Genomic DNA, 21,259 nt, shown 5'->3' with positions numbered 1-21,259 from the left:
AATGGTGTTGCAGTCATTATCAAAAAGAACACTTCAAGATCTGTCTTGAAAAACAACACTGTCTGTGATAGGATAATATCCATACAGCTAAAAGGAAGACCAATTAATACAACTGTTATTTAAATTTACGTGTGAACCACTAAATCCAGTGATGATTAAATTGAACACTTCTACCAACTTCTTCAGTCTGTAATTGATCAAACATAAGTTGGTCCTTAAATCAAACTGATAAAGTGTAAGTTGGTCCAAAGAGGACAGATCAGTAGTTGGAAAATAAGGCCTTGGTAATAGTAAGAAAGCTGGAGATTGCATGATAGAATTTTGCAAGACCAATGACTTTTTCATTGTAATTACCTTTTTTAAGCAACATGAAAGAAGACTATATACATGGACCTCACCACATGGCAGATACCAAAATCAAATTGAGTATATCTGTGGAAAGAGACTTCTATATTACTCAAATACTCAAAGCTCCAAGCTCCAGATCGTCTGCCAAAACAAGACCAGGGGCAGACTGTGCAACAGACCATCAATTGATAATATGTAAGTTCAGGCTGAGACTGAGGAAAATTGAAAAAAAGTCCATAGAGCCAAAATATGACCTTGAATCTATTCTACCTGAATTTAGAGATTATCTGAAGAACATATTTGATGCAGTAGATACTAAAGACTGAAGACCAAAAGACTTGTGGGATGACATCTAGAACATCATACAGGAAAAAAGCAAAAAGTCATTAAGAAGACAAGAAAGAAAGAAAAGAACAAAATGGATGTCAGAAGAGACTCTGAAACTTGCTCTGCAGCATAGAGTTGCTAAAGCAAATGGAAGAAATGAGTTAAAAGAACTGAATAGAAAGTTCCAAAGTCAAATATTATAACAAAACATGCAAAGACTTGGAGTTAGAAAATCAAGAGGGAAGAAACATGCTCAGCATTCCTCAAACTGAAGGAACTGAATAAAAAATTCAAGCCTCACCCTGCAAATTGAAGGATTCTATGGGAAAAAATATGTAATGATGCAGAAAGCATCAAAAGAAGATGGAAGGAATGTACAGAGTCACTGTACCAAAAGGAAATGGTCTCTGTTCAACCATTTCAAGAGTTAGCATATGATCAATAGCTAATGATACTGAAGGAAGAAATCCAAGGTGTATTGAAGGCATTGGCAAAGAACAAGGCTCCAGGAATTGATGGAATACAAATTGAAATATTTCAACAAACTGAGAAAGCACTGGAGGCAAATACTCATCTATGCCAAAAAATTTGAAAGACAGCTACCTGGCCAACCAACTGGAAAAGATTTATATTTGTGTCCATTCCAAAGACAGGTGACCCAATGGAATGGGGAAATCATAGGAACATATCATTAATATCACATGCAAGTAAAATTTTACTTGATAATTCAAAGACAGCTACAACAGTACATTGACAGAGAATGCCAGAAGTTCAAGCCTGATTCAGAAAAGGATGTGGAACAAGGAATAGCATTTACGATGTTAGATAGGCCTTGACTGAGATCAGAGAATACCAGAAAGATATTTGCCTGTGCTTTGCAGAGTCGATTGTGTGGATCATGACAGGCTATGGACAACATTGCAGATGATGGTTGTTCTGGAACACTTAATTGTGCTCACGAGAAAACCTGTACATAGACCAAGAGGCAGTTGTTTGAACAGAACAGAACAAAGGAACACTGAATGGTTTAAAATTACGAAAGGTGCACAGACCAAGAGGCAGTTGTTGAAACCGAACAAAGGAGCACTGAATGGTTTAAAATTAGAAAAGTTTTGCACCAGGGTTGTAGTCTTTCACCATATTTTTTGAGTCTGTATGCTGAGCAGATAATAAGAGAAGCTGGATTATACGATGAAAAACGTGGCATCAGGATTGGAGAAAAACTCATTAACAATCTGTGGTATGCAGATGATACCACCGTGCTTGCTGAAAGTGAAGAGAACTTAATATACTTACTGATGAAGACCCAAGATCACAGTTCAACCTTCAGTATGGGCTGAATCTCAGTATAAAGAAAACAGAACTCCTCACCACTGGATTAATAAATAACATCCATATAAATGTAGACCTGACCCAGGCCTGACCCAAGTCATGGTATTTTCAATAACCTCATATGTATGTGAAAGCTGGACGGTGAATAAGGAAGACCGTAGAAGAATTGGTGCTTTTGAGTTATGGTATTGGAGGAGAATATTGAAAGTGCCATGGGCTGCCAAAAGAACCAATAGATCCGTTTTGGAAAAAGTGCAGCCAGAGTGCTCCTTGGAGGGCAAGATGGCCAAACTTCATCTCTCATACTTCGGACATATTGTCAGGAAGGAACGGTCACTGGAGAAGGATATCATGTTTGGTAAGTTGGAGGGTCAAAGAAAAAGAGAAGACTCCCAATGAGATGGATTGGCCAAGTGGTAGCATTGATGGACTCAAGTGTGGCAACAGTAGTGAGGTTGGCCCAGGATTGGGCAGTGTTTCGTTCTTCTGTGCATAAGGTCGCTATGGGTCGGTACCAACTCGATGGCACCTAACAACAACAACAATATAAATGTAGAAGAGATTGAAGTTGTCAAGGCTTCATTTTGCTCAGATGAACCATCAACACTCATAGAAGCACCAGTCAAGAAATCAAACTACATACTGCATTGTTAAATCTGTTGCACAAGACCTCTTTAAGGTATTCAAGAGCAAAGATGTCAGTTTGTGGACTAAGGTGTGCCTGACTCAAGCCATGGTATTTTCAATAACTTCATATGCATGTGAAAGTTGGACAGAAAATACGGAAGACCATGGAAGAATTGTTGCATATGAATTATGGTGTTGTAGGAGAATATTAAAAGTACCATGGGCTTCCAAAAGAACAAAGAAATCTGTGTTGGAAGAAGTACAGCCAGAATGCTCCTTGGAGGCTAGGATGGACAGATTTTGTCTCTCATACCTTTGACATTTTATCAGTTGAGGCCAGTTCTTGGAAAAGTATATCATATTTGGTAAAGTGGAGGGTCGGAGAAAAACAGGAAGACCCCTAAGCAGATGGATGTACACAGTGGCATCAACAGTGGGCTCAAGTGTTGCAACGATCGTGTACTGGGTGCAGGAGCAGTCAGTGCTGTGATCTTTTGTGCATAGGATTGCTATGAGTCCATACCAACTCACAACAACAATAACAGCATGTGTGGTGGGAGGAATTTTGGAAGCCTGAGATGAATGCTTATCATAGCATAGTTGTAATAAGGAGAATCAAGAAATAGCTAACACTTTCACAGGAAACATATAAAAAGAAAAGGACAGAATAAAAAATGACCAGTTAATAAAAAGAAATTAAAATAATTAGAGAGGCCTGAGCCAAGTATAAATACATCACAACTACTAAAGAATAAAAGAGTTTAAAGACCTTATCAACCACATTGCGTAGTAACGTCAAGATGAAAGCTTGTGTTTGGCCTCAAGTAAGTCATTTCTTTCAGTAAAATTGTAAGTACCACTTTTTGTTGACAGGTCCTGCATAGTTGGCTCCAACTCATAGTGACCCTATGCACAACAGAAGGAAGAACAGGCTGGTCCTTCTCTGTTTTCACAGTTGTTATGTTTTAGCGCATTGCTACTGTCACTGTATTATCTATTGGGGGTCTTTCTCTTTTTCACTGAAATTCCACTTTACCAAGCCTGATGTCTCTCTCCAGTGACTGGTCTTTCTGATAACATGACCAAAGTATGAGAGACAAAGTCTTACCATCTTCACTTCTAAGGAGTGTTCTGGCTGAACTACTTCCAAGACAGAGTTGTTCATTCTTCTGGCATCCCATGGTACTTTCAATATTCTTCTCCAATACTATAATTCCAATGCATTGATTCTTCTATGGTCTTCCTTATTCATTGCCCAACTGTCACATGCATATGAGGCAATTGAAATCTTAAGTGTGAGATAATCAGCAAATCACTCTTGACAACATTGTAGAAGACCCCTGTTGGAATGCAATATTATAGAAGGGATTCCTAATAAGATTATCTGTAGGGAGAATAATACACTTAGCAATTGTAATAGAAGGATATTCTTGGGGAGAGGAAGGAATTTAGAGAGAAGAGAGGAAAATGTAAAACAATTATTTTCGTACTATTTCCTAGGATTATCAATTCTAAATGTTCAGCAGAACCCTTTAGTTTGGTGAATGTAATAAAAGGTATCAACGGAAGAAGGGTCGAAAAGAACTCCCTACTCAGTCATATACTCCTTGCTCTCTAACCTGGGTACTTTGCTTTTATGTGTTTTACATTTTAGGCTGTGATTTCACTAAGTTTTTTGTAGCTAATATTTCAAGAATTGCTTCTGTAGTATTTTGCACTTTTAGTATCTTGAGTGCTGCGTTGTTACTGGAGTTACTACCTACCTTGTCCATGAGAGGCCAAAGTACTTTTGCTTTTAGGCGACAGAATTATTGTCCTTCTCTGTTATAGCCAGTTAGGATTTCTGGTCAGGTTGTAGTTGACATCCGTCTTCCTGTCCTTTGTTACTGCCATGGAATTTTACATTGCCCTTTTAGATACATTGGTACAGACTTAAACTTACACAATTCTTAGTCTGTTTTCTAGCTTATTTCAGATGTCACTATTATTAGTTTGAAATACCTAAAATTTATGACCACATTGTCAATTTAAAACAAATATTGTTTTAGGTTCAAGCTGAAGAAGAAATATTAGAGAAAAATCTAATTAACTGTGAACAAGAAAATAAAAGACTACAGGAAAAGTGTGGTATATATAAAAATGAAGTTGAAGTTCTGAAAGAAAAATTAAGGTAAAGTATCCTGTTGTGGTAAAGGATTTTTTGTGTGGAAATGGGGAAACAAACAAACAAACAGGGAAAAGAGTGATAAATATAAAAATGAAGTTAAATTCTGAAAGAAAAATTATAGCATCCTGTTGTGGTAAAGGATTTTTTGTGTGGAAATGGAAAAACAAAGCTAAACAAAACATTTAAAATTTTGTATATTATAATCTTTAATTATGTAGAAAGATAAAATTTGCAACTAAAACCATTTTCTTGGTATAAAGTTAGAAATTTAAATGTGGAGAAACATGCTCATGTTTCACATGTACTTGTAAATATAAAGTAAAACTGACAAAACGTATTTACTCTGTGTATTAAGTAGATAAAATGAACAGACATTATGTCCTAGTATAACCACATTAACTTTTTAGTAAAATATGTATACTACCAAATGCTCAAATTAAAAAGAAATCATGTCATGAAGGATCATCTACCCCAACGTCTTCATTTTTTATCAGTGAAGGAAATGAGACCCAGAGAGCGCTCATTATTGGACTAAGAAAGACAGACCAAGGATGAGAACTTTGACTTCTGTACTCTCTCCATTGTTTCATGTTGCCTGAAAAAAACTGAACTCTGTCAAGTATCATGGGTTAATATTAATTCGCACTTGTTGCCTCAGACTCTGATCTAAAAAGAAAAGAGAATAATCAGAATAGTTAGTTTGTCCAATTTAAACAATATTTCTCAGCAGTGGTACATTTAGTATTTTTGCATAGGTGGCAGGGACAAAAATACCAGGGTAAGTATAAAACTATTTCTAGGGTTCCACTTCATATTTTCATGAATTTATTCCAAGCAAAACATTTAAACATGTCTCTGTGATGATTGGATGACTATAGATAAGCTCTCTCAGTAACACACTTGTGTTAGTTTCTTTTTGTTGTTAATGTTGTTAAGTACCGTTGAGTCAGTTCCGACTCACAGCAACCCTGCACAGGGTTTCCGAGGCTGTAAATCTTTATGGGAGCAGAAAGCCTCATCCTTCTCCTGGTAGTTTCAAACTGCCAACCTTGAGGTAAGCAGCCTGATTCGTAACCAGTAGGCTGCCAGAGCGCCGTAGTTTCTTTAGTGTGCCTTTTAAGAAAAGGTCCAGTGAAAACAGTGGTTTCTAAAGGGATATGCTGAGCCAGTTAAATTCAAGGCAGAGAGGTCAACTCAGAAGATTATGATGACTAGTTTTTAATTCTAGAGGAGTAATCTTTATAGATTTTCTTGAAGGACAGAAGATAGTTACTGGGGTTTAGTAGGAAGAAGTTTTAAGAAAATGGAAAACTGCAGTGGTGAGAAAAGGGCCAGGAAAGTTGAGCCAAGGAATTTTTTTCCATCACAAAAGTGATCCTGCTCATCCTTTCAGGGCAGCAAGGGCTTTCCTAGGAGAATTTTGTTGGGAAACCTTACACCGTCCACCTTCTAGCCATGATCATGCCCCTTCAGACTGATTTTGTTCCCAGAAATCAAAGAACTTTTCAAAGGAACACGGTTTGAGTCCCTCCAGAATGCTAGAATTATTGTTTTAATGTGATATAAATTGAAGAGCCCAGAAAACCTTCAGGGAAGTTTTGTTGTTGTTGTTAGGTGCCATCGAGTCGGCACCGACTCATAGTGACCCCAGCAGAACAAAATACTGCCAGATCCTGGGCCACCCTCACTACTGTTGCCACGCTTGAGTTCATTGATGCTGGCACCTGGCCAGTGCATCTCGTTGGGGGTCTTCCTCTTTTTCTCTGACCCTCCACTTTACCAAACATGATGTCCTTCTCCAGCGACAGGTCCTTCCTGAAAATATGTCGCAAGTATGAGAGGCGAAGTGTGGCCATCTTGGCCTCCAAGGAGCACTCTGGCTGCACTTTTTCCAAAACGGATCTATTGGTTCTTTTGGCAGCCCATGGCACTTTCAATATTCTCCTCCAACACCATAACTCAAAAGCATCAATTCTTCTGTGGTCTTCCTTATTCACTTTCCAGCTTTCGCATGCATATGAGGTTATTGAAAATACCATGGCTTGGGTCAGGCGCACCTTAGTCCTCAAGCTGACATCTTTGCTCTTCAACACATTAAAAAGGTCTTGTGCAGCAGATTTGCCTAATGCAATACGTTGTTTGATTTCTTGACTGCTGCTTCTACGAGTGTTGATAGTTGATACAAGAAGAATGAAGTCCTTCACAACTTCAATCTTTTGTCCTTTGATAAGAATGTTTATTGGTCCAGTGGTGAGGATTTTTGTTTCTTGACATTGAGATGTAATTCATATTGAAGGCTGTGCTCTTTGATCTTCATCAGTAAATATTTTAAGTCCTCTTTACATTCAGAAATCAAGTTTGATCATCTGCATATCGCAGGTTGTTAATAAGTTTTCCTCCAATTCTGATGCTGCGTTTTTCTTCACAGAACCCAGCTTCTGGTATTATTTGCTTAGCATACAGGTTGAATAAGTATGGTGACAGAATGCAACCTTGTCGCACACCTTTTTTAATTTTAAACTCTTAAGTGTTCCCATGTTCTCTTCGAACAACTGCCTCTTGGTCCATGTACAGATTCCTCATGAGCACAAAAGTGTTCTGGAATACTCATACTACGCAGTGTTGTGCATAGCTTGTCATGATCCACACAATCGAAAGCCTTTGTGTAGTCAATAAATCACAGGCATACATCTTTCTGATATTCTCTGATTTCAGCCAAGATCCATCGGATATCAGCAATGATATCCCTCTTTCCACGGCCTCTTCTGAATCTGGCTTGAACCTCTGGAAGTTCTCTGTCAATGTATCTTTGCAGCCATTTCTATATTACCTTTAGTAAAACTTTACTCGCATGGGACATCAAAGAGATTGTTTGATGATTTCCTCATTCCATTGGGTCATCTCTCTTTAGAATGGGCATAAATATGGATCTCTTCCAATCAGTCGGCCAGATAGTTGTCTTTCAAATTTCTTGGCAGAGATGAGTGAGTGCCTCCTGTGCTACCTCACTTTCTTGAAAGATTTCAGTTTTGATTCCATCAATTCCTGGTGCGTTGTTCTTTGCCAGTTCCTTCAGTGCACCTTGGACTTCCTCCTTCATTAACATTTGCTCTTGATCATATGCTACCTCTTGAAATGGCTGAACATTAACCATTTCCTTTTGGTACAATGACTTTGTGTATTCCTTCCATCTTCTCTTGATGCTTTCTGCATCATTCAATAATTTGCCCATAGAATCTTTCAATAATGAAAGTAGAGGCTTGAATTTTTTTCTTCAGTTCCCCAGCTTGAAGAATGCTGCACGTGTTCTTCCTTCTTGGTTTTCTGACTCCAGATCTTTCACATTTTGTTGTAATATTTGACTTTATCTTCTGGAGCTGATCTTTGAAATTTTATGTTTGGCTCTTGTACCTCCTCATTTTTTTAATTTGCTTTAAGCAACTCTACGCTGGAGAACAAGTTTCAGAGTCTCTTCTGACAACCATTTTGACCTTTTCCTTCTTTCTTGTCTTCTCATTAACTTTTTGCTTTATTATGTATGATGTTCTTGATGTCATCCACAACTCTTCTGGTCTTCAGTCTTTAGTGTTTAATGTATCAAATCTGTTCTTCAGATGATCTGTAAATTCAGGTGGGATATATTGAAGGTCATATTTTGGCTCTCATGGACTTGTTTTCATTTTCTTCAGCTACAGTTTGAATTTGCATATGAGTAATTGATGGTCTGTTTCACAATCTGCCCCTGGCCTTTGTTTTGACTGATGATATGGAGCTTTTCCATCATGTCTTTCCGCAGATATGGTCAGTGATTTCTATGTATTCCATCTGGTGAGGTCCATGTGTATATTCGTCTCTTATGCAGCCTAAAGAAGCTATTTGAAATGAACAAATCATTGATTTTGCAGAATTCTATCATGCATTCTTCAGCATCATTTCTATCAGTAAGGGCATGTTTTCCAACTACTGATCCTTCCCTTTTGCTCCCTACCTTTGCATTCCAATCACCAGAAATGTTCAATATATCTTGATTGCATGTTTGATCAATTTCATATTGAAGAAGTTGGTAGAATTCTTCTATTTCATCCTCACTGGCTTTAGTGGTTGGTGTGTAAATTTGAATAATAGTGGTATTATCTGGGCTTCCCTGTAGGCACATGGATATTATCCTATCACAGACAGCATTGTACTTCATGACTGATTTGGATATGTTCTTTTTGACGATGAATGCAACACCATTCCTCTTCAATTTGTCATTTCCAGCATAGTAAACCATGTGGTTATCAGATTCAAAATGCCCAGTACCAGTTCATTTCAGCTTACTAATGCCTAAGATAACAATGTATATGCGTTCCCTTTCATTTTTGATAACTGCCAATTTTGCCAGATTCATACTTTGTATATTCCATGTTCCAATTTTTAGTGGGTGTTTACAGTTGTTTCTCTTCATTTTGTGTTATGCCCCATCAGCAAATGACGGTCCCACGAGCTTTACTCCATTCACATCATCACGGTCAACTCTACCTTGAGGAGGCAGCTCTTCCCCATTCGCATTTTGAGTGCCTTCCAACATGAGAGGCTCATTTTCCGGCACTATATCTGACAGTGTTTCTCTACTATCCATAAGGTTTTCAGTGACTAAATATTCGGAAGTAGTTTGTCACTCCTTCTTTTAGTCTTTCTTCATCTGGAAGCTTATCTGAAACGTGTCCACCATGGGTGACCCTGCTGTTATTAAAATATTGGTGTCAAAGCTTTCAGAATCACAGCAACTCACAAGCCACCACAGTACGACAAAGTGACAGACGAGTGGTGGGAAGTTTTAGAGAGATGGAAATAACACCTTCAGAAGTGTATAGACCTGGATGGTGGATATATCAATGAGCACTAGTTTTGCATCTTGATATTTTTGTTTAATAAAGGTTTCTATGATTTTACAGCACTGAAAGTGCTCAATCATTTGCCTAATTTTCCAAGAAATTTGAAAAACAGCTACTTGGCCAACTGATTGGAAGAGATTCATATCTGTGCCAATTTCAAAGTGATCCAATGGAATACAGAAATAATATTATAAATATCACATACAAGTGAAATTTTGCTGAATAATTTTTTAAAGTTCCAGCAGTACATTGACAGGGAACTGTCCAAAATTCAAGCTGTACTCAGAAGAGAACATGATATGAGGGATATCGTTGACATCAGCTAGATCTTGGCTGAAAGCAGAGAATACCAGAAAGATGCTTATTTGTGCTTTAATGATTATGCAAAGGCTTTTGACTGTGGACATTGACAAACTATGGATTACACTGGGAAGAATAGATATGCCTGAACACTTAATTGTGCTCGTGTGGAACATACATAGACTAAAATGAAGTTGTTCAAACAGAACAAGGAGATACAAAATGTCTTAACATCAGAAAAGATATATATCAGAGTTATATTCTTTCACCATATTTATTCAATCTGCATGCTGAAAAATTAATCCGAGAAGCTGGATTAGCTGAAAAATAACAACATGGCAGTAGGTTTGGAGGAGGACTCAGTAACAACCTGTGATATGCAGGTTATACAAACTTGCTTGCTAGATGCAAAGTTAGAATTTGAAATACTGATGAAGATCAAAGCCTACAGTCTTCAGTATGAAAACAAACATCCTCATAACTATCAATCAATAACATCATGATAAACTCAGAAAAGATTAAAGTTGTCAAAGACTTCATTTTGCTTGGATACTTAATCAGTGTTCTTGGAAGCATCAGTCAAGAAATCAAATGATGAACTTCCAACAAGATGTTAGACTAGACAGAAATGCTGTACAGACCCTTAATAACAAAGATAAAAGAGACCAAATGAAACGGACACAGAGGACAATCCTGGAACCCTGAGAGGACAGATTAGAGAAGTGGATTGAATACCTACTGAGAAGAGAAGCTGAGCAGGAGTGGTGAAAGAAGGGGGCTGACTGGTGAATGGACTGCAGGACAGCCATGGTGTGGCCATTATGAACTTTTGGAAACAGTTTCGGGGAGACAGACAGACAGCCACTTGACAACACACATTCTCATGTACGATAGAAAAAAAAAAATGGGACTCCTTCTTGATCCTCACACTCCCCTGGGTTACAGAGGTGAGACTAGCCCCCATCGTCTTCTACCCCAGTGCAGACAGTGCTCTTCAGGAGTTCTGAGCCATACAATTGTAGCTAGTGTGCAGTGGGTGCCCACTATGCCTTCTTGATACCTGGATTCAGATGGGTTCTGCTCCAGAGCTAAAGAACCCATAATCAGCCACTCTGTCCCCAGCTGCCCTGTAATTCTGACAGCCACTGAAACTAGTAACCTGAAGGACCTCCACAAACTACTTCTGGATTGGGTGTCCTGAGCTTGATAACGCCTAGGAACTCAGCTCTCATATCCTTTCTGCACCCACCTCATGAGTTCCTTGGCTGGAGCAGCCCCCAGAGTTTTCTCTTCTCTGGGTTCAACAAGTGCACCTGCACTTTTTTTTAAAGTTGATTTTTCCTTTCTGTGTTTCGTTGTTTTTGTGTACTTATTATTTTCCTGCTTCCTCTCTTTCCCTTCCCTTGATTTTCATTCTTTCAGTTTCTGCTTTTGTTTTCTCTTTTCTTCTGTTTCTCTTTTCTACCCTCTTCTCCATTTTTCTTCTTGAGTTTTCCTTACTACTCTGCAATCTCTTTCTGTTTTCATCTTCCCTCTGTTTTTTCAGTGTTTTTTTTCCCCTTCCTTTCATTTTCTCTTATTACTTTCTTATACAGCTCTGTTTTCTTGTCCCTCTTTTTAGTTATTCATACTCTTTTTTTCTTATTGCTAACCATTTTTGTTTCTTTTTTCTCCTTTATTTACTGTTGTTTTCTTGTTCTGTTTTGTTTTCCTATGTTTGTTTACTCCTCTTGTGCTACCCAACTGTAGACAACAACATGCCCATGCAGGTCAGCCTCAACTCTATGCTCTGCAGCTCCACCCACTGGACAGTAGTCAATACCGGATCCTGTACCGCCTTGTCAATGACAGACATAAGCCATAATCAGCCAAGCCCACCCTAACTTGAACTGTGTGAATGACACACAGAAAGTGGTGTATGTTTCCATTTTCTCATCACATCATGAGGAGACGAATAGTGAGACCCTAAGAACATGCAGTCATCAGTTTAATATAAATACTATGATAACACAAAATATTAGAGACAACAGAAGATTTGGGCTTACATGAAGAAATGAGAGTGGCTCAAATGACCAAGATGCAGAGCCAGAAAACATTTCTTAGGAAGAAATGGTAGTGGAACTACCTGAGAAATGATTCAGAAGAATGATGTTTACATACTTTTAATGGATTGACAGAAATATTGAGGAAAACGAGAACTCAGAAAAAACTTTAGAAGAATTTAGGAAAACACTATAAGAACAAACAGGCAAAATCAATGCAAATTTTGAAACAATATGAAACCTGTAGTTAGAAATCGAGAAGATTAATACTAGGATCTCAGAAATGGAAAATACATTGAAAGGGCAAATGAGTAGATTTTAATCAGTGGAAGCCTGAATTAGTGACCTTGAAGATAAAACTCTCAATACTAATAAGCTAGAAGAACAATCTGAAAAAACAAATCTCAGACAAAACCATGAAGTTTATATGGGATACCATGAAGAGGAATAACTTACGGGTGGTCAAAATTCTAGAACAGGGAAGAGACAATAAAAAATACAGATGAATTGTCACACAGTTGCTAAAAGAAACTCCCTTAACGTCATGAAAGGCGATAAGGTAAACATTCAAGAAGCTGAATGAACCTCAAATAGGAGAGACCCCAAAAGAAAATCATCAATACATATCATTATCAAACTTTTCAAAACCAAAGAAAGACAAGGAAATAATTTTGAGATCAGCTCTGGAAAAATGAAACATTACCTATAAAGGTGAACCAATAAGATCAAGCTCTGATATTTCAGAAGACACCAGGCAGACAAGAGAGCAATGGGATGACATATACAAATCTCTGAAAGAAAAGTATTCCTAACCAAGAATCATATACCCAGCAAAGATGTCCTTTAAATACAGTGGCGAGTTTAGGACATTTCCAGAAAGCAGAATTTAAAGGGATTTGTAATTGCCAGGTCTACTTTAAAAAAATTCCTAAAGGATGTTCTTTGGACTGAGAACCAATGACAACAGACAACAACCTGAGATTAACGTACATGACACCACTACCCAGAACTCAGTCCAGATATTGTTGTTGTGTGCCATCAAGTTGGTTCTGACTCATAGTGACCCTGAATAGGGTTTCCAAGGAACAGCTGGTGGGTTTGAACCACAGACCTTATGGTTAGCAGTCTAGTGCTTTCCTACAACATCATACCAGGACTTCCAGATATAAAATTATCTAAAACAAACTTACAAAACTGAAAATAGGGAACCAGAGATTATCAATTTATAATGAAATCAACTGTAAAGCAAAAAGAGGAAATAGTTGTAGATACAGAACTTTCAAATGATGGTAAGTCAAATAGATTTTGAGATAAAACAGGAAAACAGTTAACAGATTCTTTCAGGATATCCTCAAGGAAAATTAATACACCTTCACATGAAAATAAAAAAGTGGAAAATCAGAAAGATTTTGTAAACATCAAATCAACAGCAATGGTGAAAATCCACAAATAAAATGAACTCAGTGCAGAAATTAATGTGGGCCAAAGAAATTAGCAACATCACACACACACACAAAACACCCAGCAAAATGACAGCAATCAAGTTCCACTTATTGAGAATTAGACTAAATATAAATGTATTAAATGCACTAATCAAGAGTCAAACTAGCAGAATGGATACAAACTTTGGTACATACACACAATGGAATACATATGCAACATTGACGAATGATGAATCTGTAAAACACCTCATAACATGGATGAACCAGGAGGGCAAATAGTGTATGAGACCACTGTTGTAAAAGTTAAAAAAAGAGTTTTCTTCCTATAAAGAAACATTCTGTGATGGTTACCACAGGTGGGAGGGAAGGAAAGTTATTCACTGGATAGAGAGAGGGTAGTACACAAAAGAGAGTAGTAGTGAGGAAAGCAGTATACAAGAGGAAGACTGGCACAGAAAATATGAAGGCTGTAGAAGACATGAGTGCAAGAGCTAAAGTGAATAGAGGTAAAGTGATGGTACATGGACGGGATAGCAATCATTGTAATGACACAAAGTGTATGATTTGTTGAATGTGGGACTGATGATCTGTTCAATGAACCTTAATTCATAATAAAAAGTAAAAAAAAAAAAAAATTATGTATTGCTTTAGGCTTACTCATCTGCTTCAAGAGACATCTTTCTAAAATACTGAAGAGAAAAGATGTCACTTTGAGGACTAACGTGCACCTGATGCAAGCCATGTCATTTTTATTGACTCATATGGTGTGAAAATTGGATAAGGAATAAGGAAAACCACAGAAGAGTTGATGCTTTTGAATTATAATATTGGTGAAGAATAGTGAAAGTGCCATAGACTGCCAAAAGAAGAAACTAATCTGTTTTGGAAGAAGTACGACTAGAATGTTCTTTAGAAGGAAAGATGGGGAGACTTTGTCTCCTATACTTTGGACAGTATACAAGTCTCTAGACAAGTACATTATGCTTGGTAAAGTGAAGGGTCAGCAGAAAAAAAATAAGGCTCTCAGTGAAATGGTTGACATAGTGGTAGCAACAATGGACTCAAACATGACAATTGTGAGGATGGCACAGGACCGGACAGTGTTTTGTTCTTTTGTTCATAGATTCACTATGAGTCGGAACCAACTCAATGGCATCTAATAACAATAACAACATGATTTTGTAACAATTTTTTTTACTTAGTTTTATACATTTTAAAATTTATTTAAAATCATTTTGAAGTCATGCATTACTTTATATCAAAAGGAAATTATATGTGAAATCCATTGGTTAAGGCATTCCTAAAACTTCACACATTCAGAGTTTGACCTCTCTGTTTCTAACAGATATCCCATGTTTTTCTATACAGGATCTTCCTGTGTGTCATTAAGAATGTTGCTACTACAGGATTTCTTAAAGAATCCTTGTAAGAGCTTAAAGTCATTGGTGCTGGACTTTTAACCTGACTTACAATTATGTAGTTTGTTTACTTTTGACTCATATTTCTGGAATCTTACTGAAATTTAGGTAAATACAGGATTTACCACCCACCGTATTCCTCCCCATAGCCACTTTGTTTCTGTTGCTAAGTGCTGTCAAGTCATTCCCAACTCATAGCGTCTTTGTATATATTTCCCAAGAAGTGGCTGGTGGGTTTGAACCACTGACCTTTCAGTTAACAGTCCAGTGCTTATTCTACAGTGCCACACTTGGTTTCTAGGGACATTTTAATGCTTCCTTTTTGTCTCCTGGTCTTTCCCATTTTCCTATCCCATTTTGCAAGTTTTGCTGCACGTGCTATTGTTTACAAATGCACAGGCAAAGACACTACATGATAACTGCTTATTAACTGGCAGTTCTTAACAAGGCGCTATTTATTGACAATTCCAATTTCAGAACTGTAAAGAATGTGAAACTTCTGACCAGTTACTATATTGAAATACTAATGAAATACGGTAACAGTTCTAAGGATATAATCGTTCTAATTTTTGTCAGGTTTTCATAGGAATATGTATTTGAAGTTATTACCAGTTACCAGTTGCCATTGAGTCTGTTTTGACTCATGGTCATTTCGGGTGTATCAGGATTAGAACTAGGATTTCAATGGCTGGTCACCAGCCACATAAAGTCATGAGTGCCTGGCATGACGAAAATAGGCATTCAGTAAATGTAAACTGATTTTATTATTTCAGATTTAGGCTTTAAAATTAGATTAATTTAATATGTTATTGTTAAGTGTATTTGAATTGGTTCCAACTCAGCGACCCTGTATAGGGGTTCCAAGATGTTAAATCTTCATGGGAGCAGCAAGGGTAAATAGTACATTTTTTCATTTTTATGTTTTTCTTCTTCATAGGCAGTTAAAGGAAGAAAGTACCATTGGAAAAGAAAAATTAAGAACTATGGCAGTGAAAAATTCAGAAGTCATGGCACAACTAACTGAATCTAGACAAAGTGTTCTAAAGCTACAGAATGATCTAGATGATAAAGAAGAAATACTTCGAGAAAAGTTTTCTATAATGAATGAAAACAAAGAATTAAAGCTCCGAATTACAACACAGAATGAGCGACTAGATTTGTGTCACCAAGAAATTGAAAATTCAAGGATGGAACTGAGAAGTTTGGAAAAAATTATATCCCAGTTGCCAGTAAGTATGTGTGAAAGAAATATAATATACTTGATTAGATAATGGAAAAAGAAATTATACTGGTTTTAAAACTTTTATAACTGTTTTATTAACTTCTGTTTTTTTGCTGTCTATTCTCTAAGTCATTTGGTTTTTTATCTAGTCCCTATTATTTTTCTATACTTTCCTACTGTTTCACTCTTTTTCAATCTCTTAAAGACATCTATTAAAATGTAACAGAATTCAAAAAAACAAAAAGAAACAATCTTTATTTAGGTATTTTCATACCATAGAATTCACCCTCTGTATGTGTACCAATAATTTTGAGTAACTTTATAGTTGTATTAACTATCACCACAATCTAGTTTTAAAGCATTTTTATTGTTACCAATAGATCCCTTATGCCCATTTTACAGTTAATCCATGTCTCCACACTAGCTCCTCGGGAGAAACAGCTTTTTGCTCCCACAAAGATTTAAAGCCTTGGAAGCCCTACACAGTGTACTATGAGTTGTGACAGAATCTATAGCACATAACAACAATAACAACCCATGCCAGACCCAGACACCAACTAATCTTTTTTCCTTCCCTATAGATTTGTTTTTTCTGGACATCTCATATAAATAGAATCATACAATAGGTGGTCTTTTGCATCTGACTTAATGTTTGTTTGTTTTTAATGTATTGTGAATTATGTGATAGTTTACATGGGAGAACGTTAACTTTACATTCATCCTGTCGTATATCGTTTCATTGCTATGGTTACAATCCCTTCCATGCATCATCAAGCAACCAAAGGGTATACCCTGCAAGCCTGCTCCCTGGTCTTCAGCACACAGTTCCTCTCCCTCTCTGAGTCTAGAGTCCCTAGCCACTCCATCTCTCCATGTCATCATCTCTGCCTCTATCTCTGGCATCACTGCTTCTCTGGGTAGGGTCTTGCACTCGCTTCTTCTCCCTTGATAGTTCCAGGGACCTCAGCTCCTGGACTGCATAGTCAGTCACTCCCTTCCTTTTGCTACATAATGTCCACCTTTACATTTCCAACCCTTGCAGTCAGTCCTGATACAATTAGTCACCATTGTACCACAAGGGATTTATCCCCATCTCCTTTCATTAGCCCCACCTAGATACATTGGATACTACTCAGTGGTGAGTCTACCTTCATCCATGCCCTCTGGATCTAGGTCCCTCTTGAAAGCTTGTAAGCCACTCACTTCTTGCCTTTGTAGCTTCCCCCACCCCCCATTTTGGGTAGCCAATGTCTAAGTTGCCCATCCTTGTCAACCCTGTGTACTGAGGGTATGAGAATGACCCTTGATGTAAAGATTTGTTCCATCTTTTGAGCTACTGTATACATAGGTGTAGCTCAAGTTTATCAAATTGTATCAGATTACTCTTTTTTTTTTCTCCTCTTTCTTCTTCTAGTTGAGCTCTGATCATCCAGTCATTGAAGCCAAGTTGAGTGGGTATTATCTGCAAGTGTGGATGTTCTTATGTATATGCCCTCTTTTATCAGCTGGATGCATCACTCTCCACTCTAGTTCTCTGTGGCTGTGTCACTTACTCTTGGCCCAAGAGTCCCCAGGTCTTGCCACATTGCTGGCCAACCAAGTCTCCACCCAGGTTCACAGGAGTCTGTTGAACCTTGTAGGTCTTAGCTTGCAGCTTCATTGCTGTTTTTCCCTCACTTCCTCTTACAGGTGACAAATGTGGTCACCAATCAGAATGCATGTCTGCTCGTGTATTCCCATTGAGTCTTAGTCTTGGAAGGGGGTTTGCCCTGAGGGGACCCTGACTTAATGTTTTCGAGATTCATTCATGATGTGTAACTATTTCATGTTTCTGTCTATTGTTTAATAGTATTCCTTTATATAGTTATACCGCATTTTATTTATCCATTCACAAGTTAATGAGACCACCACTCGTCTGTCAGTTTGTCATACTGTGGTGGTTTCTGTGTTGCTGTGATTCTAGAAGCTATGCCATGGGAATTTTAAATACCAGCTAGGTCATTCATGGTGGACAGGTTTCAGCTGAGTGTCCAAATGAAAACAGACTAGGAAGAAGGATAGATGGACTACTTCCGAATATTTAGTTACTGAAAACCTTATGAATAGCAGTAGAACGCTGTCAGCACCAGATTATCGAATATTGAAACATGAATTTTGTCGGATACAGTGCCAGAAGATGAGCCCCTCAAGTGGAAAGGCACATAAAATGCAACTGGGGAAAAACTGTTCCTCCACAAAGTACAATTGAACATGATGACACAAATGGAGTAGAGCTTTCAGGACCTTCATTTACTGATGGTGCACAACTCAAAAGTAAGAGACACAATTGCAAACATCCAATAATAACCAGAATATGGAATGTATTAAGTATGAATCTAGGAAAATTGGAAGTTGTCAAAAATGAGATGGAAGATACAAAGACCTATATCCTAGGCACTATTGAACTGAAATGGACTGGCATTGGCCATTTTAAATTTGACAGTGTCGTGGTTTACTATCCCAGGAATGACAATTTGAGGAGGAATGGCATCACATTCATCATCAAAAAGACCATTTCAAGATCTTTCTTGAAGTACAATGCTGTCTGTGATAGGATATCAGTACGCCTACAAGGAAGACCAGTTAATACCACTATTATTCAAATTTACACACCAACAACTAAAGCCATTGATGATGAAATTTAAGATTTCTACCAACTTCTTCAGTCTGAAATTGATCAAACATGCAATGAAGATGTATTGATAATTACTTGTGATTGGAATGCAAAGGTTGGGAACAAAGAGGAAGGATCAGTAGTTGGAAAATATGACCTTGGTGATAAAAATGATGCTGGAGATCACATGATAGAATTTTGCAAGACCTATGACTTCTTTATTGTAAAAACCTTTTAAAAATAACATATAAGATGACTATATACATGAACCTCACCAGATGGAATACACAGAAATCAAATTGACAACATCTATGGAAAGAGGTGGTGGAAAAGCCCCATCTCATTTGCCAAAAAAAGGTCTGGTGCAGACTGTGGAACAGACCATAAATTGCTCATATGCAAGTTCAGGCTGAAGCTGAAGAAAATACAAACAAGTCTATAAGAACCAAAATATGACTTTGAACATACCCTACCTGAATTTAGAGATCATCTCAAGAACAGATTCGATGCATTAGACACTAACGGCTGAAGACCAGAAGAGTTGTGGGATGACATCAAGAACATCATATAGAAAGAAAGCAAAAGGTCATTGAGAAGATAAGAAAAGGAAAAGACCTAAAAAAGGATATCAGAAGGAACTCTGAAACTTGTTTTCCAGTGTAGTGATGCTAAAGCAAATGGAAGAAATGATGAAGTAAAAGAGCTAAATAGAAGATATCAAAAGGCAGCTTGAGAAGACAAGGTCAAATATTATAACAAAATATGCAAAGACTTGAAGTTGGAAAACTAAAAGGGACAAACATGCTTAGCTTTCCTCAAGCTGAGGGAACGAAAGAAAAAAATTCAAGTCTCGCCTTGCAATATTGAATGATTTTATGGGCAAAATATTTAATGATGCAGAAAGCATCAAAAGAAGATGGAAGGAATACACAGTCACTGTACCAGAAGGAGATGGTCGATGTTCAACCATTTCCAAAGGTAGATATAATCAAGAGTCAATGATACTGAAGAAGTCTAAGGTGCACTGAAGACATTGACAAAGAGCTAGGCTCTGGGAATTGATGGGAAAAAACTGAAATCTTTCAAAAAACTGATGAAGCACTGGAGGCACTCACTCTTCTATGGCAAGAAATTTGAAAGACAACTACCTGGCCAACTGACTGGAAGAGTTACATATTTATGTCCATTCCAAAGACAGGTGACCCAATGGAATGTGGAAACCATTGGACAATATCATTAATATCCCATGCAAGTAAAATTTAAAATCAGCTGCATCCTTACATTGACAGAGAAGTTCCAGAGGTTCAAACCAGATTTGCAAGAGAACATAGAATGAGGGATGTCATTGCTGACGTCAGATGGATTGTGGCTGAAAGCAGAGAATACCAGTAAGGTAGTTTCCCTGTTCTTTATTGACTACACAAAGGCTACGATTGTGTGGATCATGACAAGTTATGGACAGCATTGTGGAGAATGAGTATTTTGGAACAGTTAATTGTGGTCACGAGGAACTTCTACATAGACTAAGAGGCAGTTGTTCCAAGAAAACAAGGGAACACTGAATGGTTTTAAATTAGGAAAGGTGTGTGCTAGGGTAGTATTCTTTCACCATACTTATTCAGTCTGTATGTTGAATAAATGATTTAAGAAGCTGGATTGTATGAAGACAAATTTGACATTAGGATTGGAGGAAGGCTTATTAACAACCTGCGTTATGCAGATGATACAACCTTGTTTGCTGAATGTGAAGAAGACATAATAAAGTACTTACTGATGAAGGTCAAAGACCACAGCCTTTGGTATGAGTTGCACCTCAATGTGAAAAAAACAGAAATCCTCACCCTGAACCAATAAATAGTATCCTTATAAATGGAGAAAAGATTGAAGTTGTCAGAGATTTCAGTTTGCTCTGATCAACCACCAACACTCTTGGAAGCAGCAGTCAGGAAATCAAATGATGTATTGCATTGGGCAGATCTCCCCAGGACCTCTTTAAAGTGTTGAATAGCAAAGATGTCAATTTGAGGACTAAGGTGGGCCTGGTGTAAGCCATGGTGTTTTCACTAACTTCGTATGTATATGAAAGTTGGGCGGTGAATTAGGAAGACCATTAGAAGAATTGATGCATTTGAGTTATGGTGTTGGAGGAGAATGTTAAAAGTACCATTAACTACCAAAAGAACAAAGCAATCTGTGTTGGAAGAAGTACAACTAGAATGCTCCCTGGAAGCTAGGATAGCCAGATATTATCTCTCATACATTGGACATATTATCAGGAGGGACCTGTGTCTGGGAAGGATAAAATGGAGGGTCAGAAGACCCCCAACGAGATGGGTTGGCACAATGGCAACAGTGATGGTCTTAAATATAGCGATGATTGTGAGGCTGGTCCAGGATCAGGCAGTATTTCATTCTGTTGTGCTTAGGGTTTCTATTAGTCCATACCTACCGTTGGCCATACCTACCAAACGGCCACCACTCGTCTGTCTGTCGTGCTGTGGTGG

The 21,259-nt window shown here is 37.7% G+C and overlaps 1 protein-coding gene across 1 annotated transcript in view; it reads left to right on the top strand.

Moving 5' to 3' along the window:
• The window catches only part of CCDC18 (coiled-coil domain containing 18), a 209,898-nt gene that overhangs the window by 80,757 nt on the left and 107,882 nt on the right, over window positions 1-21,259 (top strand). The window contains exons 6-7 of the mRNA XM_006831049.1: window positions 4,683-4,804; window positions 15,818-16,109. Of these exons, the coding sequence (XP_006831112.1) occupies window positions 4,683-4,804; window positions 15,818-16,109 (414 nt within the window). The remainder of the gene's footprint in view (window positions 1-4,682; window positions 4,805-15,817; window positions 16,110-21,259) is intronic.

The sequence above is a fragment of the Chrysochloris asiatica genome, unplaced genomic scaffold, assembly GCF_000296735.1.
Source record: "Chrysochloris asiatica unplaced genomic scaffold, ChrAsi1.0 scaffold00002, whole genome shotgun sequence".
NCBI classification, from domain to species: domain Eukaryota; kingdom Metazoa; phylum Chordata; class Mammalia; order Afrosoricida; family Chrysochloridae; genus Chrysochloris; species Chrysochloris asiatica.
This window is presented reverse-complemented; position numbering and strand designations above follow the sequence as displayed.